The sequence below is a fragment of the Neopsephotus bourkii genome, unplaced genomic scaffold, assembly GCF_033783945.1.
Source record: "Neopsephotus bourkii isolate Nb327-2 ecotype Australia unplaced genomic scaffold, CSIRO-AGI_Nbou_v1 NB_1624, whole genome shotgun sequence".
Classification (NCBI taxonomy): domain Eukaryota; kingdom Metazoa; phylum Chordata; class Aves; order Psittaciformes; family Psittacidae; genus Neopsephotus; species Neopsephotus bourkii.
Genome location: NW_026902099.1, coordinates 11,231,585 through 11,258,877, shown reverse-complemented (window position 1 = coordinate 11,258,877; position 27,293 = coordinate 11,231,585). Strand labels below are relative to the sequence as shown.

General features: G+C 38.4%; 1 protein-coding gene across 2 annotated transcripts; it reads right to left on the bottom strand.

Annotated features, from left to right (window-relative positions):
* On the bottom strand, positions 1 to 27,293 carry PPP1R3A (protein phosphatase 1 regulatory subunit 3A). 2 transcript variants are annotated; one of them, XM_061373070.1, is made up of 5 exons: positions 26,472 to 27,293; positions 5,809 to 5,867; positions 5,563 to 5,699; positions 2,275 to 3,376; positions 1 to 1,074 (listed from the first exon to the last, which is right to left on the bottom strand). In XM_061373070.1, exons 1-5 carry the CDS (start codon positions 27,263 to 27,265, stop codon positions 857 to 859), a joined length of 2,310 nt encoding a protein of 769 aa, XP_061229054.1. In that variant the 5' UTR covers positions 27,266 to 27,293; the 3' UTR covers positions 1 to 856. The 2 variants fall into 2 exon arrangements, with proteins under 2 accessions (XP_061229054.1, XP_061229053.1); XM_061373069.1 differs by having other exon boundaries at positions 1 to 3,376.

The following is a 27,293-nucleotide window of genomic DNA, read 5'->3' as shown; positions in this document are numbered from 1 at the left end:
AACACTGTCATAGCACTCCTTTGTAAAATTTATTTAATGCTTTGTAGATATGCTCAAGCGACACTGATGAAAAATGTTATCCAAAAGGATTTGTCTGGAATAACAGATCAGTGAAATTCTCAGTCATGTTACACAGTCCTCATTTACAAAAAATGAAAACATTCCTGCACATGAGTGAATAGTAAAATGCCTAGGCCTTTAACTTCCTCAGGGTGGAAACAGCACATCTGTTCTGTTATGCAGCTACATCCTGAAAGTTACATGATGTTACTGAAGTGAAAGCCTTACGTTCTTCCAACAAGGGTACCACTGGAGCTTTAAGTCAAAAACAGTGAAATAGAAATTTGGAAAAAAAACATTAACCTATTAACAGATGTCATATTTCTTAGAGCACTGGCTAATTACGCTAGCAGATTATCAACTGCAGTGTCAGTACCAAAACACTGAGTTAGTTTTTATATTGTTCCTTGTGTTGTTATGTACTGCACAAAGTCTTAAAAAAAACCTTCCAGAAATATATGAAGCTTTACTGCAAAAGAAATTAATGCAAGAAAACAGTGGTTTTAAGTACTAAAGAGATATGAAGCATTGTTTCTTCATATCCTGCTAAGGAGAAAACAACTGTACTTCATTTTAACTTGATGTGCTTCAGAACTCATATTCATATAAGTATTTAATGATCCAAATATAATGGTCCTATATAGTATAATTACTTATATGAAGGCTCAACTTCATATGTAATATTTAAAAAAAGATGCTTTAGTGGAAAACTTGCTTTGGTTCTAACAACAAATAAGCTGTGAAAATGTTTTGGAGGCTATTGACCATAAATCTTGAGCACAGTTGACAATCAATGCTATTCCTTCTTGACAGACTCTTTGCTTCTTCCTCCTTTGCAGTATAGCCAACACAAGGAGAACAGGTAGAGTGCAAGACAAACCATCAAATCATAGTGGTAAAGTGTTGCAGCAAAAAGAAGAAAGAAGAAGAAATAAAAGATTTTGAAAGCAGCATGTTTTAAACCTGAAGACTCACTAGGTAAATTAGGCGCTTCACTCTTCTGGTTAGAAATACCTGCAGAATCAGAAATGTGCAGGTTTTCCTTCTGTGAGTCATCAAGCCGGTTTGGTGTTTTCCCCTCAGTTATTAAATGGACAGATTGAAAGCCTGCTCCTTCAGCTTCTTTTGTAGGCTTACTAATTAAAACCTGTGGACTCCATGACTTCTCCTGTTTCAACTCTGCTTGATGGAAACATGTACCCATACTTCTTCCTCTTCCTTCTCTAGAAATTGCTATGTCTGAAGTGGAAGTTACTTCTTTATTCTCAGCTTCAGGATATAGGTTTTTATTAACACATGTCATTTCATTTGCTAGATTTAAATCATAGCCTGATTCAGCAGCAGCCTTATCAAAGTGTCTATACAGATGCTCCATGTCTCCTGCCACAGTGGACATTTCAGGAGATGTTAGTGAAGAGCTTATATAATGGTAGCTGGGCACAGTATTTGCACCAGAAGGTGGCATTTTTGTTTCAGCTTTAACATTTAAATGGGAAAGTACATCAATGTGTCTTTCTTCCCTATAGAGCTCTTCTGCTTTCTCACTGTACAGGTGCTTCTGGGTGCTCAGGGGACATTGGGATACTCCTGAACATAAGCCTTGCTTCAGATCCTCCTTCTTTTCTGTGGAAGAAGTCTTTACTGCTTCTCTTACAGGTAGAATATTGCCCATGTCTGGCTGTGCTTTGGCACGCTTTTCCCTGCTGTTGCATACAGACATCGTTTCTCCTTGCAGTGTTTCATGTACGCATGCATTATAAATACCTAAAACTGATTCCTTTTCAAATTCAGTGTCATATAATACACCCACTGTGTTGAGTTGACAAAGAGCATAATGTGAACCATCATTTCTCCCTTCATGTGTATCAAACGCTGTTTCCTTTTTCTCTGTGGGCCTGTCACTTAGCGCAGTCTCTTGAGGTAGCTTAGCAATTACTGCTTTTTCACTGGCAGACATTTTTTCTGGAGCACTTTCTGATGTTGTTTTAATTATATAAGCTGTACCTGCCTCTGCTTCTGCTGTAATACCCTGCTCAGAGACAGAAGACTTTTCACAACTCTCTGCCTCCTGGCAGGTAAACAACTCCCTTGTGGAAGCCGTACTCCAAGGCTCTGTGTTCCCCCTTGCTCCCCACCGAACCTCGCTACCTGTTTCTTGCCAGCTCCACTCTACGGGGTTTGCTTCACTTTCTTTTCCTATCAGTCTTCCTTTACTTGTGTGTTCTGACTTCCCTCTGTCTTTTAACCTCCTGAATCCTCTGTGTTCCCACATGTCTTCAGTTCTTCTTTCATCCTCTGGAAAGGATGCTGGGGAATCTGCAGACCTAGGTGGCTGTTTGTTGTCTTCAGCTGACAGAGGCGTTGTGTTCCATGCTTTGGTTGCATGTTTTCTATGTGACTTGAAAGGCTTGGGTGCTTCCTCCTCACCGATTATCATTAAATCCGCTACTTCAATGACTTTCTTCTCATTCCCTGCATCGGTGCTATAGTTCTTTCCTGACATTTCACCATCTCCTTTTTTTTGTATATATTGGCTTTGTGTGGAATCTATTGAGACATCAGCACGTGCAAAAGTGTCAGCATATAAATCTCCTCTTAAGTGTACCTGAACTTTGCTTTCAATCATCTTGATTTTTCCTTCATTTTTGTCAGCACCTGATGACAATGAATCCAGAGTTTGGTGAGGCATTTGCAGTGCCTGGTGCTCCGGAGCTGGATTAGCATTGCCATCCAGCGTCCCTGCTATGCATACATTTAATTGCATGGATTCATCATGCTCTGTAGAAATGGTTTCTGGCCTCGTTTCACAGGTTCCTTTTGAGGTATCAACATCATCCTCACTGATGAATAACCTCTCCATCATCTTACTTCCTGAGGCACTATCTCTTTCACCTTTTGAAATATTTGTGTGGCTCTCTCCTTGTCTGCTTGAGACAGTAGGTGTAATATCGATAGCCTCATTCTGCTTTGTCCCAGGAAAATATTTTGCTGATAAAAGGCTTTCACTGGTACCAGTACATTCCAAAGACCGCTCACCACTACTTACTGAGCCAGAAGCAGCTTCTTTCCCTGATGGCTGACTATCATAACCTCTTAGGGAATACTTAACTTTATCTTTTAATTCTCTTATCCCTTCTGAAGCATTTTCAGATGAGGAACTGATAGGCACAGGGTGCAAGTGACTGCTTCTTTCTGTCCAGGCTAGCTTTTCCTCCAGTCTTTCAGTTTCACTTGGAAAATTAACTGGTTCTATTGTGTGTAAGTTTCTTTCATCTCTGGAAGAGGTTCCTCTAGCTCTTGTGAAGTGCTGATTTAGCTGAAACAATAGAACATAAAAGAATGATCAAAAAGTGCTTTTGCAAAAAGATTCCTAATGAAGGAGGCAGGATTTTGTTATGGAAAGTTTTGTTTTCAATAACAAAGCTTTTATGGAAACATGTTCCAAACCATTTGCAAAATTTGCATTGTATGTATTTTTTAACATAGGTAATGAGCTTTAGGTTGGTGTTGAAAGGAGTGGGAAATAAAATAGCATTCAGAACCCTCTCTTTATTCATGAGTTCAGTAATCTGCTAGTGCATTTTATACAAATTAAATCTGAGGAGAATATTTCCTTAAAGGGAGGTTAATTCAGTCTCTATAAATTTGGTTCTAGGTCTGGAGGGAGGGAGGTGTGGGGTGAGGGGGGAGGATTGGTGCTTAAATAAGGGCATTGATATAGTACATCAAAGCCTGGTAATGTACAGTATTGTCCAGTAAAACAAAGACACATTTCACACTGACAAATACTGTAAGGATTATCTGTGCTTCATTTCTCCCAGGGACCATTTTACAGGCTTCAAACCAGACTGTTTTTAGACAGTCTGGTAAGACATGAGTTGGAAATGAGATTAGCAACGTAAAAGGCCAGAAACTAATCACTCTTCCTCCCAGCTCCCAAATATCATATTGTATTATTCAGCTATGCCTGCTTGTCTTTGCACTCTCTTTTCACTTTAGCATAGTCACACTGATAGCACCAGCTAATCAATTAGAGGCTAGCTTCTTGGGCACCCCTTTATGCATTTGCACTTGCTGTAGATAGCCCCATTACAGTTTCTCTTATTAATATGTTTTCTGCAAAGCCTCTGCAAACTATTAATAGTAAAACGTCACTCAAAGAAAAGTGAGGGAGCTAATGTCTCTGCAAATTCTGTTTTAATGACCCTCTGCCAACCAGTGCTCAAGTGTATTTGAGTTCTTCGGTGATGCCAACTGTCAGGATTTAACAGTGAGATGCCTGTGTTTTTTTCCCCTCCTCATAACTGACATTTGCATGATCTCAATAATTATATGCAAATCTTACGATTTCCCCTTCTTCTCACATAAGGCTCATGTTACTTGTCAACCGCACAGCTGTCTTGTGAGCCAATGCCTGTGCGTTTCAAAGATTTGGTTGCATTTCCATCTATTATAAGCCTTCATTGTTTAATTCATTAAAGAGCGCATAGTGCAAATTAACATCTAAATTATAGCTCCCCCTTCATTTATTGTATGGACAATCCTGGCAATCGATAAACAAATGGTTATATTTGATCCTGCTTTTTGTAACAGGGTGGACTGAGGATAACAAGGGATTTTAGAGATCCTCCTTTTTATGTTTCACCATTAAAAAAAAAGTCCCAAAATAGGCAACAATTGTCAACTTTTTTAAAGTAAAAGATAAGAAAATTTTATATTCAAATAAGAGAAATTTATTCTCTCTCTATCAATAAGGAAAAAAAAAAGAGAATGGTTCTCATCTTGCTTCCCTGTCTGATTCAGCATTCACATTTTCACAGGTGATAGCTATTATAATCTATGATTATGAATCTATGCACCCAAATGATATGAGCTGAGAACAGACACTGAGAATAATAGATTGCTGTATGTGTCTCATTTATTGCCATTTTTTCTCTCATACTAAAAAATGCAAGCCAAACCACACACACAAATCCAAATAGATTGAATGTTCACTGAGTGTGAAATTTATTTTAAAAAATCTAATGTCGAATACAGCTATAGAAAAATCTGCTAATATGAATATATATGTTCATTTTGCTCATATAGCATGTTACATAGTTATCCTTTGAAAAAACCCCAAAGCAAGCAGTACCATAAATATAAGAATTTTACCAAATGCAAAGTATTTATTTAAGAATATTCCTATCCTACTTTCTAGGAGGGCAGGTTTTTTAAATATTACTCTTCTAATTCCTTCAAACTGTCATTTAGAGGCTCTGGCAAAGAAGTAAAATGGAGAAGTCATTAATTTAAGACCAGAAAAAGTTGATGCACTATGCTGAAATCAAAGCACCTTCTATTGTTGAATCGGTTAGAGACTCAATGAAAGTACAGACCAGGGCTTTACATTTGTAAATTAGTACATCAGTCAGCTCTGTTAAAAGGGGGCATTTCACCAGCTTTGAAGCGTAAATGGATTCAAATCATTTAATACTGTAGATATAATTGTATAACACTTACCAGCAACTCTAATTCTTTTTCATCTTCTTCATGATTACCCTGGTTGTATTCTGCATTTTTATCTCTTCTGTTTTCTTTATCTGGTTTGGTGTCTTTGTCTTCTGCTTGTGAATAAACAATTGATGGGATGCTTGTGCCTGAAGGGTTAACAAAACATACTTGAATAATTTCCATGAGGTTGTTTGTTACACTATTTTTTAATTAACATGTGCAGTAAGGAAGAACGAATTAAACAGGGTGTTGTACCTGAAGTCCTCGAATTATTCCATGTGTCATTGTCAGACGTTGTCACTATTTCTTCTTTGCTGTTAAAGGAAAAGAAACTTCCTGTGTTATTCTGTAAAAATTGTTGTTGTAAAGCCTCTTAGAGTCAGATATAAAGACCATTAGTTGATTACACAATATTTTGAATGCCTTTTGAAACACTGAAAGTAACAGCTTTATAAAATATAGCTTTTTTTCGAATGACCTGATATTAAGCCTTGGTCAAAGAAAATTGGCCAAGAAAATGAAAATGTGTTGACCTTCAGATTACATGGCAAAGCTGATGGGTTTTCCCAGGCCTTTTTTGAAAAAGCAGCACAAAAGTGATTAGATGGGTCAGTGACAGGAGAACGCAACTTTGGGGTCAAGCAAGGGTCTGGAAGGATATATGTGTTCCAGAGACCGCACCTCTCTCTTGCTTGTATTTTTCAATACATATTTTAATATTTGTACATATGCAGAGATCACTAGAAAAAGACATCTTTGTTACCTGAAGTAAATCAAAAGCTTCTCCCTGTGTGTATACAGTATAAATCCTGTTGCTAAGCTGTGCCTGGCTAGCAGGAATGAATTTTACTTCCCTGCAGCCAGTGCAATTTTTACTGTTGCTTTGCTGGCTGTGAAAACAAAGGCCAGGTCCAACATGACAAACACCTACAGAGAGACGCTGAGCACCTGCAGTCCTCGTCAACATCAGTGCAAAGTTATAGCAGTTTGAATTGTGTGCTTATAGGGATTAACCTTTAGTGGAAAGGGGAAAAAAAAAAGTAAAAAGAATGTCACTTATGTAAAATGTAAATTATTGGATCACTGCTAATGACTTCTCTATGAGGAACCATTTTTTTCTGTAGGTCTTAATTTATGCGTTTGTCAACCAGCCGTCCACCTCTGTTACTGAAAATTACTTTCTAATTTTCAGATATTAATCTTTTCCCCTTCTATTTTCTCACAGCATTTTTCATTTGAATTGATATAGCATTAACTCTGCCACCTAAATTCTTCATTCAGAAGGAGGATGCTAAATTTATACTCTGTTAAAATAATCTAGACATCAACTGTCACCAACTTCTTAAAAACCAGCCTTTATAGGCATTGCCAGGCTAAAGCAGACAGAAGATGCTGCCAGCCTAGCATCTGATTTCTGACACTGGCCACCATCAGATACCTCAGGAGAAGATGTAAAGTTCTTATATGAGGATACTTGGAGTAGTTTGCACTGCCCTGTTAAATTTCCTCTTGGCCTTTTGCTGTTCAAAGCTGTGCTTGGAGCACAAGATGTAAAGCTCTCTCAACAGCTCTTTTTCATCATTAATTGCAGTAATGCTGAATATTCTTTCTATCCATATGAATGTCATGTCACTCCTGAATTCTGGTACATGCATAGCCTCCGCATATGTCTCACTCTCCTACTCACACTAAGATGTCCTTTCCCCTGCTAGCAGCTGCTGTAACCTGCATTTCATCCTGAAAAGGCTGGCAGACCCATACCCTTCTTTTCAATAGACCTGTGGGGAGTTTAAGGTAAATCATTATTGCTTAATATTTATACAATTTGAATTATTTTTTTTATGATTTAAATGCTTGTCTTACTGTAACATCTTGTTCCCAATTTTCTTTTTCTCTTTTGCGTCTTTTTCCCCCACCTGCTCCCTTCTTCCATAAGCCTAGGCACTGTATATCTTGGGGCTTAAACACGAGACAGATGCATTAAAGTATTTAGGTGCCAGGAGGGTGTATGTAAAAGCCCCAAATTAGGAGCCAAGACAGGTATAAGGCATAAGTGAGTTAATCACCCAAAATGATACCAAAACCACATGGGTACAGCAGAGAACCTCCTAATACTATCCAGTGGGGACAAAAAAAAGGAGTGTCTCAAAGCTTTTCTTTCAGTGTAACCGGCTACCTGCAGCACTCAGCCATGTGCAGTGGGGTTTGAACTAGATGATCTTAAGATCCTTTCCATCCCAAACCATTCTATGATTCTGTGTGGATGCAACTCTTGGGGAGCAGGGATTTCATCATTTGCTGCTAGAAGGGGCCCTCATCTATTTCTTAAAGGAATGGATTTTGGCATGATGCTTTCTTTTAAAAACCATTCCCAGGAGGGGAGAAGTTAATGCCCATATCTGACATTATAGTCTACTGGCAGCCAGAACATGCACCCAAGATGCAGAGGTACTGTTAGCTTCTATCACACCCTGATGTGATTAAAAATTCCACTGCACACACATCCAAAGAATGACCAAATTACCAGGATGTAGACAATTTAGGGAGAAACTGGAGAGCAGATTTGCTCACTGCTCTAGAAGTTGGATATACAAGCAGAATCCTCAGTCTTTAGCTTGTTTTTTATTCCTTGAAGAAAAAAACAGTCCTGGATTCTGTCCCTTGTTCCCTGTATTACCTATGCAGTGATTATTTGAGGGGTTTTATTAGCAACTTTTCAGTGTAAAATATAAACACAGTATTTGAATTAGGATGCTAAGAAGGAATACCTATTTTCTAAACCTTTAAATGAACAGGTATAAAGCTGCTTAGAGCTGGATGCTTACGGGCATGTGCTGGCATGGGGTTAATCTAGCTGTGCTCAGGCAGCAGTGTACATCACCCCTATCATCACTAGAGAGATTAAAACTTCCAGAGGGAGTTCTATTCCTTCTGTCATGGGCATCACAAGTGAGATGGAGTGACTCATCCTTCAAAGGAGCTTCTCTGCCTCTGGAAGAGACTGACCATAGGGAAACCTAAAGTGACTTCCTTAGGCTGGAATTATAGGTTTTAAATAACTGAAATCACCTGACTGAACCTCACCTTGGAACTCTAAATTCAAACTGGAATGTAGCTATTGAGTTTCAGTGGCTGGGGCTGTTAGTGTGTGACCTTATCCCCTCAGTTTTACTTCAGTTGTTATTAGAGTTGAGCTTGTCCTTAACTCTTGTTCTAATAGAATCTGGAGCCCTGGTCTGCAAGTTTCTTTTCACAACAGTAACACAGGTAATAAATACCAATGATGACAAAGCTTCACAGCCTAGGCCCACACTTCAAGGCTCGTAACACAACTTCTTGCATGTTGCACTGAATTTTATAAAGATTGATGGCTTATAGCCCATTTTCTGTGCACACCTATCCTGCAAATACATCACTACAGGGAAAGTCAGTGTAACAGCTATTTTCCTTATTTTACTTGTACATCAGAATGTCTGTCCTCATATAATTATTCTGGTGGGAAATCTAAAATTAACCTAAATTGAGGATACTAATACTGAAGTCTTTGAGAATCCTTTGAGTCATTTAACAGCACTACTTCAATATGAAGATGCTGAGACTATGAGTGCATACAAATATAGAACAATCTCAAACATATATGTACACCCTAAAGAATGAAATACTTCCAAAACCCAAGAAAAATTAGCCCCTTCATCAAACAGTGGCAATTAGAAAGTGTTTCTTTAGCTAGTATGATTTTTATTGACTTTCTTCTCCATATATCTCTGAAAAGTTCCTAGCTCACTATCAGAATTCCATTAGATTTTTTTAAATTATAATATTAATTAAACATTTGGTTTATAAATTAATTATCTTGCTGTGTTATGGAAAGTGGTCTAAAAGTGCCTACATTTTATAGTGAATGGCACAAAAATTGTGTTCTTTTAAAAATGTTTGCTTTTATGTTTAAGTGGTCCAGCCATTCTAACAACAATGAAAGTCAGAAAAATCCATGTTATCAGCTGGTGCAGTTCCTTTCCAGCATAAGTATCTGTACACCTGCAGAAGCTAGGTTGCTTTTTCTCCTTCAGCTGAGACACATCCTCATAAGGTACATCAGGAACTAAAGAATTTCTAACAGCTTAAAAAAAAAAAATCTCCTTATGCTCATATGGTTCCTTCTTGATGGAATTACCATTCACTTGAACTGAGCGATAAAAAGAAATCAAGAATGGAAATGGGTCATCGCTATAATTTTTCACTTAGAAAGAACAAAATGGAAGTTCAGGGGCCAGTTAGTAGAACTGAGAGGACTGAAAAGTTGGTGGGCATTATGCAGAGGAAGTCCTAAAGTTACGTTGAGTTGGCATCCCAAGAGAATGTTAAACTTGAAACCTAAAGATGTGAGGAGTAGATAGCATCTAAGTGATAGGGAAAAAATTATTTAGCCAATAAACAGTACTTCTTTGACTTCAGAAAGGGTTTTGGATAAAATAAGACATGTCAAATCCCTGGAATTAGTCTTTTTTAAGGTAAATAGGATTTTTTTTTAGGAGTTTAAAATTTTGATGAAGATTTCAGATAATCTATGTATAACTCCACAACCAAATACTTCTCCTAAGCTTTTTTTTTAACATAGTGCTAGCAATGCGTCAGAATCTTGTAAGAACAGAGATTGTACAGGGCACAACTGATAGGAACAGAGATTTAGAAAATTATATTATTTCACCCAGTCTGGGAGCAGAACTTGGTGTTTAAATATGGTCCAATTAAGAGGAGCAGATAATCTCCAACCCAAAATACTGAGAGACCCAAAAGAGGGAATCACACATTGATTTAAACTATTTGCTATTTGACTCTATCAAATTAGCCTTGATGCTACTGTAACAGTCTCAGAAGAGTAGGAAAAGTAGTAGCTGTTTTCAGGGGGAAAAAAAAGAGAAGTAGTGTCAGGGCACCTACAGACCTAGGTGGCATCAAAAAGTTTTTACAAAAGATTTAGAACAAAACTTAATGAGAGAATAAATAGAGATAAATGCAAAATGGCATAGAAATGCCAGACTCACCTGATAATATCTGTCGTTGGTAAGATTACTACATTTCCCTTGTCTAAAAATCAGTTATCTAATCTATCTGGACTTCATTAAAGCATTTCTTGTGTAGCCACATGGGAAATTTATTAATTAAACTGAAGAAGAGGGAGATGAGTACAAGAGCTGGGTGGTGGGAGAGAGGCTTGGTGCCAAGTGAGGTCTCACGAGCTGGGCTGCACAGAGTTGGCAAACATCACTGGGGAATTGGAGAGGACCGGTTGTGTAATCAGACTTACTCAGTCACGTTATTACAGACCAAGGCACAAAAAGTCAAAGTTAAATTAAATCTGTGGCAGATAGGAAGTTGGGAGGCATCATCAACACAGAGGAGGATTGAATGAAATAGGTGGCCTGGAGGATCAAAATAATAGATCTGGGATGAAAAAAAACAAAATTATAAAGTGCCAGGTTATACATTTAGGGACTAGAGTTTCTGCCACAAAATGAGGGCTCTGAAATTGGAAGAAATATTAAAACAAGAAAAATCTGAGTTTGTTCTTGGCAGAAAACATTTCCAAGCCACTGGCGTGAGATGGCTGTGGCAACAAGTTCTCCAGTAATGTGTCAGAGATGGTTTTCCCAGTAATGAAAGATTTCATAGAATCATAGAATCATTTACAGGAAATATTCATGTCGCAGTACCAGGCACTAGTAAGAACTCCTCTGAAACATTTGTATACGATGTTCAAGAAAGATTAGTTCAAACTGGAACAGGTGCAGAAGATGACTACAAGAAGACTGGCAGGATGAAAAATCTATATTAAGCAAGGAGACAAATTGAGTATTTCTATTTTCAGCCTCGCAGGAGGAGAAATAAACGCCCTCTATTCTTACAGCAAAGGGGTAAATACTGAGAAGGCAGAAAAGATATTAGGCAGCAAGACTCTGTTAATGTACTAATGGAAAGAGTTCACAAAAACATTTGTTGTGGAATCTTGAAAGAAGATCTGTAAGCACTGGAAAAATATACCTTGCTATTTTTCTGTGCAAGTACCAGGCACAAGAAATTGAGAAGGTCTTGGTATGGAAACATGGATACAGTTTTGTGAATGGGATTATGCAACACATTTTCCACAGGCTAAAACATCATGGTCCCATAGTCGCAGTCTAGCCCTATTTGAAATGCTCCTATGCAAACACATGCCCTCAGAGTTATGCTTTCGGGAGCACATATTTCACTGTGAACAGCAGGTGCTTTGGTCTGGTCTGAAATAGGTTTGGGAATATAGCCAGGAGCTACCAGTCTCTTCATAATTGGTGAGATTGTTGTAACTTGCCATAGTTTTAATTTACACACTAACATTTGGCAAAAGTTGTGCATAACCAGTAGCACCATTCACACTGTTCTGTGTTATATCCGCTTATGCTACATCTTAATACCTAAATCACAAGATATTTCTTTTACAGAGTGTGGGAAAAGGCTAAAATTCTTGGAATACAGAATATGGAAAGATGAAAATATACCTGTAAAACTCTTAATGCAACTTGAACAATTTTATACTATCTCAAATGTAAAAGAAAATGTGGGAATATATTATTTAGTCTGAAATTTAAAGATGTAAGGGGACATTAAAGTATTTAAAGAATACATTTCTCAAATATTTAGTTAAAAACACTTGAGAGGGAAGAAAGTTTTCAATATAATTTTATTTTTAAATCCAGATAGGCTTAGGGTCTCACAGAACCTTTCATGCTTCTGTTTTTTACTTCAAAGTGGATTAAAAATCAAAGCAATCCTTTTCTACCCCGAAGTTGAGGTGAAGCTGAAACGCCCTCATGGAAAGATCTGTCAAGATATAAGTTGCTAACCAAACAATAATTCTATTTTAATTTCAGGTCAGATTTCTAAATTTAAGAGTAGCCTAATACAGCAGCAACCTTCAATATAACTAGTGCTTTTGGATCTCATGCTGAAAATAGCCAGCCTTTATGAAGAACGATGCCACTGGGATGTAAACAGCATAAGAGATATTTGAAAAGAAGAAGTTAAATGTGTCAGCAATGTTTCACTTAGAAGAAGAAGTGCAAAAAGTAAATTAGTGCAGGTAAGTGCTCAGGTTTGAGGTGTCACTGGAGTCAAACAAGCATCCTGCACAAAACTGTAACCCCAAAAGAGCTAGGGAGAGGAGGGACACATGGAGTAGGAAGGGCGGGCAGTTTGGTTTGGTTATTTTTATATCATTAACAACAGATGTCAGGTCAAAAGGAAGCATAGAACAAAATAGCTGCACTTATTAAAAATGAAACAAAACAAAACAAAAAACAAACAAATCAAACAAAACAAAACCAAAAAACCAGACCCAAACCAAACAAAATCAAAACCAAGCAACAACAAAAACTATCTTTAGTTGGATGTGCACATCGGAAGCAGAAAGTCTGTAACAGGTTTGGACCTTTTGAGTTAAAAGAACATTGATGAGAAGGTAAACGAAGCACTTTCCACATGTAATTCTGAACTTCTGTACTATTGTATGCAATGCCATTCAAAACCCACAAATTTGCAGCAAAAAATAAATTTTCAAGGAAGAAGGAATTTTGGGAAGCAGCATGAGAGATTGTGTATGTGTAAAGTTCTAAACAGAGCTTTAAGGCTCTATTAAATTGTTTCTAAGACTCAGTAGACTAAGAATTCAATCCATTCTTTTACTAACATAACCCTCTCCCTCAACAGTTGGCTTACTGGAAAATTACGTCATAAATAGTGGCCCATTTATACTGGATTTAAAATACCAGTGGAACAGAGGAGAAAATATTAGAAAAAAACAATCCATGGAGAGAAGAAAATGCAAGATGGGAAAAACAATTGGTACTATGGGAAAAAAAACGGTACTTGAAAAAAAAGAAGCTAAAAACATAACCTTGATTCTGGTCTCATTCCCATAATGAGACTATCACTGAAGATACATCCCATCACCCTCTGGGATCTAGATGCAAATCACGTTCTGACCTCTCCGTCTTCATATGACAACTCATGAACACCCGTTGAGAGCCACCCGGGATCCTGGTGTGACTCTCCAAACTGCAAATTTTGACTTCTGTTGTGATGGTGTCTCCATAGTTAATTCCATTACACCTCCCTCAATCATGAATATAGGAACTGAATATTTAACAAGCAAAGATAAACTCATTCCTTGCCAGCATAAAGCTCAGTCCAAAACTCACCACAGGGACAAGTCTCCTACTGATTTAAATTGACAACCATATCTGCTGTTAAGTTGTAGTCTTATAATATAACCACTGCATAATTTCTTGTCGCACGTGGTTTTTAGTCTCAAGCCCTACTGCTGCCAGAGAATTCACAGCCTAGCTCAAGAAGGGGAGGTACAACCTTGGCTTGAAGCCACCTTTGTGCTTCCCGGGGCTTTGCCTCATTGTACCTCAGCAGAAGCCACGGTATGTAAGGTAGTGTGGAGATGGCAAGCAAGCTGACAGCCTCTGCACTGGCATAAAGGAACATATACCTTATTTATCCTCTGGAGAATTCTTGATGTGGGAGACTGTGCCTGCTGGTGGTGTGTCAGCCTCCCCACTGAGCAGCACTTGACCTCTTATTTCTGGACACCTGAAAAACGTGCCACAGAATGCCTACAGCAGAGCCGCATGTGCTGGGACACATTTATGTGCAACCACCTATGTGTTGTGGAGAGAAGTCATTAAGCATGTGCTCAGCTTCCCAGGAGCAGACCAGCTCCAGGCACGGAGGCTCCAGTGCCCAGTAGGGCCAGCAGTGCTGGCCGTGCTGGAGCCAGCCTGGCTGGTGCACAGCTGGGCTGGCCTTGCCCACAGGTCTACCTGCAAGTTAGGCAGGCTTTGAGCTCCCTGTGGCTAAAGAAGAGAAAGAGACTTGATAAACCTAAGGAGCAAAACCATTGCTATTGCAGGAACTGCTGCTTATTTCTGATTTGTTTACCTGCACGTTTTGTCTAAACAAAGGCAGAATATTATTTTTATGAACGGTATGCTCTCATTTGGAATTGACAGTAATGAATGCAAGGCCCTTTCCCCCTCTTGTTTGTACCATCAAATTAATTAGCTCTATTGTGACATCAGTATTTTTCTCAAGCAGTTCAAGGCCTGAGCATTTTCCTTTCTTTTCCTAAAGGGCATCTTCAGTGCCCTTTGTGTACCATAAGAATCATGCATCGCTTGTATTTTTCACAACTAATGCTGTTTATTATAAAAACTGATTGTGATGTGAAGATTGCTATACTGTGTGGCAAATTGCCCAAACAATTACTGTAAATGCATGAGCCATAAACTGTACTGCCAAGGACACTGGTAGGTTAGCTCCTATAAAAGAAACAATTAGAGTCTGAGGTGAAAATAATAGAGATGAGATGACAGTTATTGAAAAGGCAGAACATCCAGTTTAATGTTGTAAATATAGGTTTGTGGATTACACTGATGGTTTTAAAGTGTTCATGTCTTATTGAATGGAATAGAATATTACATACTTTAGAATGGGGCCATAATTATTATTCCTTTTTGATTGTGATGTCTGATGCATTTGTGAGCAGTTGTTGAGAACATCCTCACATTATACTGATTCTAGCTCTAAATTATCATCTTGCTCCAAGAGTGTCTTTTCTTTTCCTTTTTTTTTTTTTTATTTAACTTTTTTAGCATTTTGTTGTTCAGGGTCTGTTCTGAGCGAAGTATTTTCTCTTGAGGAACTTAGAGTGCTTAGAGGGTTACAGCAATAATTATTTCAGTTTCAGCCTACACACTTCACTGCTTTAAATCATCATTAGAAGTTTCATCCCTCAGCAACTCCTGCTGAGACAGTCTTAAACTCCTAGAAACAATTAGATAAGAATAGCTTATCTTTATAGCAATTTGCATATAAAGGTATTGATAAGAATTTGCTAGAAATTAAGGAAATACATTCTTTTCTTAGGAGCCATCTAAATGCACAATAAGGCTTTTTATGATTGCTAAAGGATTTCAATCATTTGAACCATATGTGCAACATATGAAGATTAGGGTGCATAAGAAAATATGTGCACCCTACAAGAAGTGCTGTGATAGACTATGGTACATATGAAGAAAATACAAGAAAAATGACATTACTTCATGAGCAAATTAAATGGTTCACTGCTCTTTGAAGATAGGACATAGGGATAAAGCCCAATGAAATAAAATTCAAATATTAGACCCTATGGAAAGCACTAAACAACTGGACACAGAAATATGACTGGACAGAAGGCAGAAGAGCTGGGCAAATAAAATCAGAACTGGAGAGAGTCTGCCCAGTGTTTGGAGGAGAGGACAAAGTGAGCACAGTGCAAAGATGGCAATGAGCAAAAGGCAGTTGGTGTCAATACTCAACATGAGTGAGCTCTGAAGTACGAAATGCATTAGATGTGGGGGGAAGCAATAAAATGGCTCTGAAAGAAAGTTGCAAGGAAACTACGTATGCAGCTGTACCACTTCTTAGGGAAACGCTCTAAGTCATTTTCAAGCTTTTACATACTGTTAAGGGAATCTGATCTTAATGCTGGGTAGGGCTTCACAGCCCCGCTGGAAACTGATGTTGCTGGGCAGAAGTGCAGGGAGCGGTTGGGAAGCAGAGCTGGGCAGCTGGCTGTGTCCTCAGGTTGAAATATCTGCATCCTACAAAAAACTCAAGGTAGAGTGCTGGGAACTAGACTGTAGGTACAGCAGAAACCAAACAGCTGCACAAGTTGCAGACAGACAAAGACTGGAAATCACAGTGTGAGCATGCCATGGAGCATTGCTGTCCGTGCTGCCAACAAAGCAGAGAGTGACTGAAGCTCAGTGAACACCATTCCTCAGTTCTGGGCCCCTAATGTACACACCTGAATTTCTACCTGCCAGGTGGCTTTAACCTGAAAATAACCAATTCCTACCTAAACGCATTTTGGATTCAGATGACCTCTCCTTGTGGAGGTGTTGTATTACGCACACATGAACCATGACGTTGCTGTTACATGTCATGTGTGGCAGTATCATTGCCTTCTGTTTATATGTGGTTCTTTTTTTCAGGAGCTATTTAACAAATATAATCATAAGAGCAAAATAATTTCCTTTAAACAATGCAGAAAATAATAATTTAAATTACATTGTTAGATTCCAAACTGACTGAGACCGCACAGGAAAAGATTCAGAAATTAAAACAAAAACTGTGAAGAAAATCAGCAGCCATAAATGAATAGCTGAGTGAACATTAAATAGAAATTACTGAATAATATTTTAAAATATTATGCCATTACAAGCTATCCTATTAGAATGAAGCTGTACGTAAAATCAGAGCCCTTATTACAAATCTAGACAAGATTGATTTCCTTACATGACCTTCAGCTAGCAGCAGTGTTAGGGAAGGCTTAATCTAGTTCTTAATAAATAGGTGTCACCAAACAAACAGGACTGACACTAATTAGCTCCCTTGTTGATAGTCAGGACACAAAGGAAAAAGGCAGGGACACAGAGTGACCCGCTCATCATTAGAGCGTAGGTGAGGATATTTGCACGCTGGCATGGCAATGGAGGCTTGAACTGCTGCTACCATTTGGAAACTACGCTGTGAATAGAAGATTGCATTATCAGGGAAGTCAGTCCAGCAACCTTCACAGGTATCTTGCATGAGAACAGTAGAACATCTACTTTAATGTTTGAAATCTGAGGAAGAAAATATGGATTCATAGTATTTCTCCACCTGGAGGAAATAAATAACCCTTAGTTTTGGTCACCTCATCTAAAGGGCTGACACCAGAAGAGAAGGTAGGTCTGCAAAAGTACAGTAAAGGACTGCTAGTAACTTCTAAAGGAGAAATTGGAAAGGAAGTTTGGAAAGAAAAGTGGAAAAAAATGATCAGAATAAGTGGTATATAGTATGATGATTAATAGTATCGAGAGGGACAATTGATCAAGAGAGCAGCTGTAAGGGAATTTGAGTATTTTTCTGAAAAGATAATTCCCAGTTGGGTTCAGGCAATGTTTGCAATAAACCTATTTTTATTAAGATTATTGGATTGGTGCTATCCAGGGGATTATATTTTCCAATTACTAATATTTTCATTTTTCAGTCTTAGTTTATGATTGAAGCAGGGACGTAGGTGGCACAGAACAAAATGCATTGGCCTGGTTTGGGATGAGAATAATCATAGCCTCAAAGCAAACAGGGTCCCAAGAAATTAGTCTTTATTTTCTAGCTCATTAAAAAAGACCTTGAGTTTTAATGGCAAAACATTCGTACATTATTTTTTTTAACATAGATTTATATCTGTCCGTTTGAAGCTTTTAGTGCCATACAGTCTGAACAGGGGCTCAACACCAGTTTCATGCCAGGCTTGAACCTTTAATATAGCCCTGTCTATCTGCAAATCTCATGGCTATAGGTATGAAGACTGCAGAAACCCCCATGCCTAGTAAGTCAGTTACACCTCAACTGTAACTGAATTGTTACAGCAATTATGATTGTATTACGATTATTTCTTTTTCAGATTCTTTTATAGCTCTGTCATGATTCTTGTAGCTTATTACAACATCCAAATAACAATACTGAAAAGAAGCCAGTTCAGAAGTCGTGTTCCGCAGCTGTTTTATACATGGATTGATCAGAAAATTGTTTAAGCCCTTTGACAAATGGGTTAACTACTTCAAAACCAAGGAATTTCTTTATGAAAGATTCCCCTGGACAACATTATAAGATCTATTGACAGCTCCACTGAGAATTAGTAATGCAGCCCTTACTATTGAGATGCCTATCTCCAGAGCCAAGCTGTTGAAAAAGAGGAAAAAGTGAGTCAAGACTCGAGTTTGGCCTAAAGTCAGAGAATATGCTTCTTAGGTTGCTATTTTGCCTGCAAGTGGCATGATCAAATATCAAAACGGTGTTGTAGAAAGGAGCTGGGAGTAAAGCCCCTCTGTTCTCTTGCTACTTTCTCCCACTGTTTTAAAAGACAGGAGAGTAAAACAAGTACCATCAACAGGTCTTGAACTTCAAGTCTTTGGATACATGCAAGAAGAAAAAGGCATTACCCTGTGTCGCACCTGGTCTTTCCCTCACATGAAAAAAATAGAGAAGGAGCTGCTCCCTACTGGCATGCCAGAAAAGAGTCATTTCCTAGAAGCTGACTGCAGTATGCTGAGACACCTATGCATAAAGGTGACAGACGCCTTAGAGAGACATCTAGATAGATGGCACTCAGGTGAGACTAAGACACAGGTACGACCCCTGGGGAGGAGAACACAATGGGTGACCACAGAAAAGACTTAGCCAGTCATTCTTGAGAAAGGACAACTATAATCTAAATCTTGGGAAGAACTGTAAATTCAGTAAGTATCTCAATAGGATAAAATTCCCAGGTGTTACCATGACAAGAGACTTCTATAACTTTTATTTTCACATGTTATCTTACTACCACACAGGAAGAAGGCAGCTGTGTAATAGGTGCCAATATTTTTATCAGGAAGACATGTAATATAGCCTAGGGGACACTGTTGCACTGTTACTAGGGTAGCTGGGGAGACAGGAAGACTGACAAACTCCCCAGCCCTCTACCTCAACATGAAGTGACCCAGGCTTGAACATCTTATGCTTATCATCCAGCAACCATAAACATTATTGCAGGGTCAATTATTATGCATCAAAGCAAAATGTAAATTCAAAGCCACTTGGTGCACCTAAGTGTAAGGCAGAGAAAAACCTACCAGCTTCACCCAGTTCACATTCATTTGCATAGCTCAGTGCTGTCCAGTGTTCTTTAGGACTATTAGTACCCAGCAGCAATAAATCTTTGGGTTTAGTGTCAGAGTATCACCTGATTCCACAGATCAGGAGGAGGGTGCAGACACACTTAGAAAACCAAGCCCCCCATTATGCTTTGGCATATCAACTGCTGTTTTCTTGTGTGTCAACTGAAGGCCTAGGGATCAAATAGCCACTTCTAAAATGCTCACATAGTGTTTAAAAGGTCTTTCTCTTCCTTTGCCTTAAGGCAGGGACTGCATTTAACTTGCAAAGTATTTGTTTGGACTGTTTTTTCCATTTTTCCTAACTGAGAAAATAATCCACATTTTATCTCAAAAAATATGATGGACTTACAGTATAGCTGAATCAATTGCTTCAATTTCAGAGCTGCAGCACTGTGACTGGATCACAGCTTAAAGTTCATAATCAGAATAAACAGCTCAAATGACACTGGTAGTGAATGCATTGATTAAATATGACTCCAGTACTCTCAGTTAATGTTTCACTGACTTTAAACATCTTTTCAAGACTAACATTTAGCCAAGTCAAGGTGAATGTAATGGAACATTTTTTTCCCAACTGAACATTTATGAACTGCAATACCTGAACAGTGGACAGGAGACAGATTATTGAAATGGTCATTACCAGAATGGTTCAATCTGTAAAACAGATATCCCCCTCAACAAAAGAGTCATTAAATAAAGGAGTATAGGGGTCCATTTAGCAATAAATTCTATTTGTCTAAATGTTCTTAATCAGTGATCTGAAAGAGTGTAGAACTAAGCTCTAGTCCTTTAAATATTAACATTCAAGGATAATTTTACACATGCAGAGTTCTACAAAGTCCAGTGAAACTCCTGATGTTCATTAAATTATTTATTGTGCCTATTGCAGGATCAAGATAGTTGCCGCATTAAAGAGTTTTAAGAGTCAGTTATAATAGTGTTACAGTACTGGCATATTTAAATAAGCCAAAGAAATAGTAGCAATTGCAAAAAAAGAAAATAAAAACTTTACAAGTGTAAAGCCAAGCAATGCATCTATAATTACAAGTACTTACCATGTGGTTGAGAAATGATAAAAGCATCAGTTTTACACAGTTCTATGCAAACAAGTGAAAAAGTTTTATAGCACAAATGTCTGTTCTGTAACATTGGTAAGAACAGTTTCGAAAGCAGGTCATGGAAGTGAATGAGAAACCACTGTTACTAAGATCCAGAGTAAATACTGCACCAAGACTTCCAGTAAAGCAACATGCTATTTTCATATGTTGATACTTAAAAATTTAGAAACTTCTTTTAATATTTCTAGTGCAATAAATGGGTAATGTGTTAAAAAATGAGTAGCACAGTTCACAAACAGCAAAAGGAAAAATGAGACAGTTTTTCCATCTTCAGGTACTCTCTAATTAGGAGACTGCAGGTATGGCTAGCAGGTGTTTATTTGTTTGTGCATGCCACTCTCATCCATAACTTCCACCTGTTTCTTCAGCATTTCTGTGATAGCATTCAAAGCCTTATGCCATTAACTTAGATACCTATCTTTAGGGTCTTTCATATATTTCGTACTTCAAATAGTAAGTATGCCTGGATTTTGAAATATTATGATTGAACAGATAGAAAAAAAAGGACCATTGAGCATAGTTCCTGGCCAAGTAGGTTTGTTCCCCGTAGAACATTTTTCAAGTGGTTTATCTTAGTTTATTTTAAATGACTTTGGAGAGTTATGCTGCAGCAATTTCCTAAAAGATAACTCTAGAGTCCCTGTTAAGAAGCATTCCTAATACTCAGCCTCAGTTCCACAGCTTGCTTTTACCCCTCTTGTTTGAATAGTATATTTTTGATCACCTTCAATAATTATCCTGTGTCCCTGATAATCAAGTCTTCAAGTACCTGCAGAAGTCTTATTTTGGTGCCAGTGCTACCTACTTCTACAAGACAAAGACTTCTACATCGCAAAGCTGGCAATGACCAGGAGGCAAGAGAAGGGCTAGGAATACTAGATCACATTGAACAGCAGAGGAGTGCCGCTTTTAGCTGGCTCCCTGTGAATGGATAGCTTCTCAAGCAGCTGCTCTCCTGGCAAAAACAGTGACTGCAGTCACTTCCTAATAATAGTAATAAACTTTAGTCAAATCCCATATCTGTATGCTGATCAAGGTGTAACTTGTGACTTGAGATGTCAACGTTGAGATTAAAGAGCAGTACACAAAGAAAATTTTTTCTTAACACCTTTTCTGCTCTCCTTTCCTCTTTCTGATTATGATGTGCAGTAATCAAAGGAACAAGGATTAAAGAGGAACATAATTTAAATGCATATTTTAAGTGGACCAGCTGGGAATAATACAGTGGTAGCAAAGTACATGCGAAACTATTTCCAAACATCTAACTCAGAAGTCTTGGATTTTTTTAATCACATCATGGGGTTGTGAGAAAGGCCAAGAAGAGCCAATGCAGAACTGCTTTTCTTGGGACAGCCCAGGCACTGCTCTGCCATTTGCCTGAGGAAAACTGGCTGAGCACAGGGCAGTCCTGCCAGGCTGGGTCTTCAGCAACTTACTTCATTTGCCCTCCCTCAGAAAGGAGCAAGACAGCAATTGAAGATGGGAGAGTACTCGTTCACAGAAGTTTTTTCACTGGCAATTGTTCTAAGACCATTCAGTATTTATGCTCCAGAAGTTAGCATTGGCAGCCCACAGATGGGGGGGGTTTTGACTCTTCGTTCTCATCACACATTGTACATAGAGCAGCTCTAGTACACGATATTTTGTGTTCTGTTCTAAAGTGGCATCATGAAGAGAAGTGAATTGATGCACTACCATTCAAAGAAAGGTACAGTCTAGCAATTGCAAAAAAAAACCCGCACAGGACCAACATCAGTTCAGGGTGACACACTTGTGGACTCAGAGTGCTAAGAAGAGGATAACTAACAGTCCTGGTAAAACCAGTAGCTTCTCCTTTCCTTGTCAGAGGACAGGAGTCCAAATGCACATTTTACCCTTTTGTGAAACAAGTCTCATGCTTATCAGCCATTTTCCTTGTGCTCTTGCTCCCGCTGCTCTCTTGACAGATGGCAAACCAGGACCAAGCATAGTAATGGGGCGCAGCCTCACCAGTTTTCAGGTCGTTATCACTGCGCCGTGCAGCATGATCTACAGGAGTTTGCCTCATGCAACACACAACCAGTCCCTGTCTGATCAGAGCGATGCAGGAGCCTGGGGTCCACATCAAAATCATGTGGTCCAAACCTGACGACCAGGAGAAATTTGTGTTCAGAATCATCATCCATGTCCCAAAAGCACGAGAGTCAAACAAAAAGAGGTAAGAGTGGAGCTAATACAACTAATTTACATTTTTCTGAATGTAATATACAATAGAACTCAGGGCTGTTTACTGACAGAAGCACTTTCTTTTTGAGTGACAGCCTTAAGTTTTTTCCTCAAAGTATATTTATGAATGTGTAAGTTAAATGCACAATTTCACATAGACTAAGACATAAATTAATTAATTCAAATGTTATCTTTTCCAACTTTATTTTGTGCCTATGAATCCTTTTTTGAAGACTACAAGAATTACTAACATTTAGGTTGGAAAGAATTTTAGCTTGGAAAAATGCATTTACAAGCAAATACTTTATGAAATTTTAAGAGATGACTATTTGTTCATGCCTAGACAGAGAAGCAAAAGCAAATGAAACACGGAATGAATAGGCAAGAGTTTAAGCCATGTGGTTCTGAGTATCTAAATCTAGACAGTTTTCAGTATTAATTACTCCATGCAGTTTTGCTTTTCACTATCATCTTTTCAGTGCAACTTTTTAGGGTTAAGTCCATTTTTATTTTAGTTCTTAATAATGATGTCAGAAGCCATCCCATTTGCCCTCATTCACACAACTTTGTCCTGGCTCATATTCTTAAGGGTAATGTGATATGGTCATATTGTGTTTCCTCAGTAACTTCCTCTGAAAGTGCATATTATTCCTTTCACTTAACTAATGCAACTAATCCTCACTAATGACATTTAATAAGACACACAAGTATGCCCTAGAGTGTATCAAACTCGCTGCTTAAAAAACATAATTCTTTAACAATCCTATTTTTCAAGTGAAGAGGTAAATTGCACATTTTAAGAGCAAGTATAAATATCTCAGAGCTAAGATTAAATTAAGAAAAAGAAGTGATAACAGGTTTCTAAATTTTAAACAGGGGCCTAAATAAGTGTCCTGTTAAAATATCCTTCTATTCAGATTGCTATAAAGGAATCTTTAATTTCAGATGTCCAGCTCATGGGCATGGATAAGAATAGTCCTTTTCTGTGTATTTATTGTGTGAACTATAGGTAAAATTGTTATGACTTCAGTGTGTATGTTTGCAATGCTACAGCTCCTAAGACAAGCAGGATTCCCACTTTGCTAAGTGTTCTATAAACATCCAGCACAGCATATGTAAACGCTGCAGAGCTTATTATCTGAACATAACACACGAGGTGAGAGGGAGTTGGGCAGGTGGTGTAGAGCTGGAAAACAGGCAGCACTGTTCAACATGATATGAAGGAGTCATAGCACATCAGGAGCCTCACTTTGCCAGTTTTGGGGGTTTGTTTTTCTTGCACTTTTTTCTAGGCATCAAAGCAAAGGAGTTTTAATGAGGGTCTGAAGGAGAATAATGAGGTACTTTTGCAGATGTCTGCAGGGTGTTCCTCCTCACTCAAAGGGGCACCATGTACAAAGACACTTTGAAAAACAAGTGAGCAATGGAGGTTGGCATCTGAGTTCTTTTGAAATGAAAGGCCCTGATGCTGACCTCATTTACACTGGTGAAAGCTGTAACTCCTGTGAAGTCAATGAAGTCCCTGTAGCATAAAATTGGTCCTGGATTAAAATCTGTCAGAACAGTCTATCAGAAGCCTTGGCAACCACTGAAACCATATTCCAAAAATACATTCAGCTCATTTTTGCATTTACTGTAAGGAGTTTCTTTACATCCATCTACCACTAAAGACGGCCTTGAAACAGTTAACTATTTGCCAAAAATGTGTAACAGATCTTAATGTAAACAAGAATCTGACCACTTTGGCTTTAATGTCACAAATATACATGCATGTATGTGTATATATGAGCAAATATGCACATATACCTATATATACATATATACGTATATACACAGACACATAGATATATTCCTCTGCAGGCTGATATGGAAGGAGAAAACTTTGCACTCTGATTAGAGACACGGTAATTTCATATTAAAGAGTAGATATGTTATCTCATTTCTCATTTAAAAAAAACCAACTCTGACTTGCATATACTGCATTTTGCCTATACATGTAAAAGAGGATGCCCCAGAAGAAATGCTTCTACAACTTGTGCTGCCATGTCACAGGAGACTTCAGGGACTTAAAATTTTAGGAGTCATTTGACCTTAGAAGTCAAATTGTACATAAATTTGTAGGTCAATCCTGAAAGACCCTGGAAGCCCAGGGCTCACATAAGTTAAGACTCTCCATGTCCATCATCTCCTCTATGTGAGCTACCTGAACTCAGGCTGAAGTCACACTGCCTGCATATGCTGTGGTATTTGATATCATGGCCCTTCTGCAGGGAATCTCAGGCTATCTTATTTACGCAGAATGGGTCGTGTGACATTTCTTGAAGGACACAAATGATGTACAGAACGAGGCACAAATGTCAGGATCTAACCACATGGCAGGTAAAGGTTTCGTTTCCTCTGCTCTGATGTACTGGGATGTTCCCTCACGGAAGCACCATCATGGTGACCCCAGAGCTGGACCAAGTGGCACTTATCAGGATAGCTTTGTGGGCTGGCTATGCATCTGGCCTCAGGTTAGCCCCAGAGCTGCTCTTACACCATAGTGTTAATGCAGGCACTAAGCCATATTGTGCACCTCTCCTCACAGGGCTGATGTGTGGCATTAGGACTAGCAGAGGCTCTCAGCACCCTGAGTCTGGATTTGGGGAAGGCAGTTTCTGCACAAGGGAAGCCCTGGCTGTCTCCCTTCTCCTTAAGCTGGAGTTTTGTTCCCACTTCCCCACCAGCCCAGTCCAGTAGAAAAGCACCAGGGAAATCAAAGAGCACTGCCTTACTTGGAAAGAGTATAGGAACTAAAACCTGAACATGGATGCAGTTCTAGGATCTAAGTATTGCAAAGGCCACTGCAGAGAACATAAAGATTCGGTTCTGCAGAACTCCAACTGTTTGTAGCAAATTTGGCGAACAAAAAATTGAGACTAAAGTTTTTGCAGAGGCAATGTTGTTTTGCTTACAGAAAGAAATTAAAAACAGAGTAAGAAGCCAAAAGTTATTATTCCTGAGAGTTTCTGTTTATGTGTGGTTAAATTATAAGAAGTTAACCACTGCCACTTTATTATTAACATAGTACTTGCCTACATTTAATTAGAATAATATAAATGAGAGAAATTACGTATATGTTTTCCTTAATAGATTACCAGTTCTGCCTTATAAATCATTATTCATTTCACCATTTGTGAAATAGAAACATCAACCAGTGGCAGGAAAAAGGAGTTATTACCATAATATACAACTTCCAGAACAGCCCAACCACTTGCAGAAAAGTTTGTACCCGCTATTCTAATTACAACATGATCTTTCCCTCAGTTATCAGCTTCCTGAACCACCAGTGTAATTTCTGTTTCAATAATTGCATGTACAAAATGAACCATGAAATAGATCATTTGAAAAACCTGTTAAACTTTTGTTGTCTTACTAAGGATGTGGATGTAAAGTGTCTTAACTGTACAGTTAAAGTCCAGTCTCAGTCTCGAGCAAAGCTCTCACTCATGTCAGCTCAATTTATACCCTACAGAGATGAAAATCAGTACACAGCCCATAATTTATAGTCTTTCACACTACTTTTCGATTGAGAGGCAGGCATGCCATATATTAAAAGTATGAACACAACCAATCTGTCTGCAGAAAACTTTTGGCTGATATACATAAGAGTTTTACCAAAAAAAAGGTCTTGGTCTAATTTATCATTAGAAAAGAAAAACGACAGAAGAAACCAGCATGGGCAGACTTAGCTCGAGCAAGCAGCTTAGAAAGTTAGAATTAGTCAGCTGTATTTGAATTAACAACACTTAAGGTGTAACCTCACCTGCTTTGTGTCGTCTTTAAGCAGCCTTTAAGTTGTCTATCAGTAACCTCTTTGTGTGGTTTATTATCCACCTTGGACACAGTTTCTTTCTTGTGACAAATCAGTGTGTAATTTTTATCGTCGTTGTTTGCCCAGAAGGTACCAACCGATGTCTCATAGCGTATACAGAACTCCACCTTAGCTCCATCTTTCTGGTAGGGAGGCACCAAAGAAATCTTAAAGCAGAACTGATCAGTTTCACTGCCACAAGAATTAGGCATGAACTCAGCAAGGATATCGTAATAACTGAGCCAGTTATTCAGTGTCATTCGAACATACACCATTTTTTCAAAGGATACATTGAGGACTCGTATAATGCCATTCATACAGGTAATCCCAGGCAGGAACACGACTGACTCCAACAGTACTTTCTGCTCTCTCACTTTCTGCAAAAGTTCTTCTTGTGAAGCAGGCAACATAAACTGTTGAGAGAAAAAATATTCCTCCTGAGGGAAAACTTCATCTTCTATGCTGTCGTTTAGACTTGTGTTTGGAACTTCCCAGGTATCGAACTCTTTAACAGACACGAGATCAAATCCAAATGCATCAGCAAATGAAACTTTTCTTGAGATGGTGGTGGGGGTATCTGCCTCCTCCTCTGAAGAAGAAGCAGAATTCCGCCTTCGGGGAAGTGGAGAGAAACGATGTTTAATATCAGTTTTAACATCTTCATCCTCTGAAGAGAAATCATTTATTGCGGGGACTTCTAAGAAGTTAGCCCTGCTAACCTGATTAGGTCCTTCAAAAGACTCCATTGGGCTCACTGATATAAGCTGAAAGAGA

What these genes read in the sequence shown, in the direction of transcription:
- PPP1R3A (XM_061373069.1), bottom strand. Translation starts at nt 27,265, where the DNA reads ATGGAGTCTTTTGAAGGACCTAATCAGGTTAGCAGGGCTAACTTCTTA. An exon ending in TTAAAGACGACACAAAGCAG is followed by an intron (nt 5,868 to 26,471) that starts GTGAGGTTACAC and finishes TTCCTTTAACAG; the next exon opens with CAAAGAAGAAATAGTGACAA. An exon ending in AAAAAGAATTAGAGTTGCTG is followed by an intron (nt 3,377 to 5,562) that starts GTAAGTGTTATA and finishes CTATTGTTTCAG; the next exon opens with CTAAATCAGCACTTCACAAG.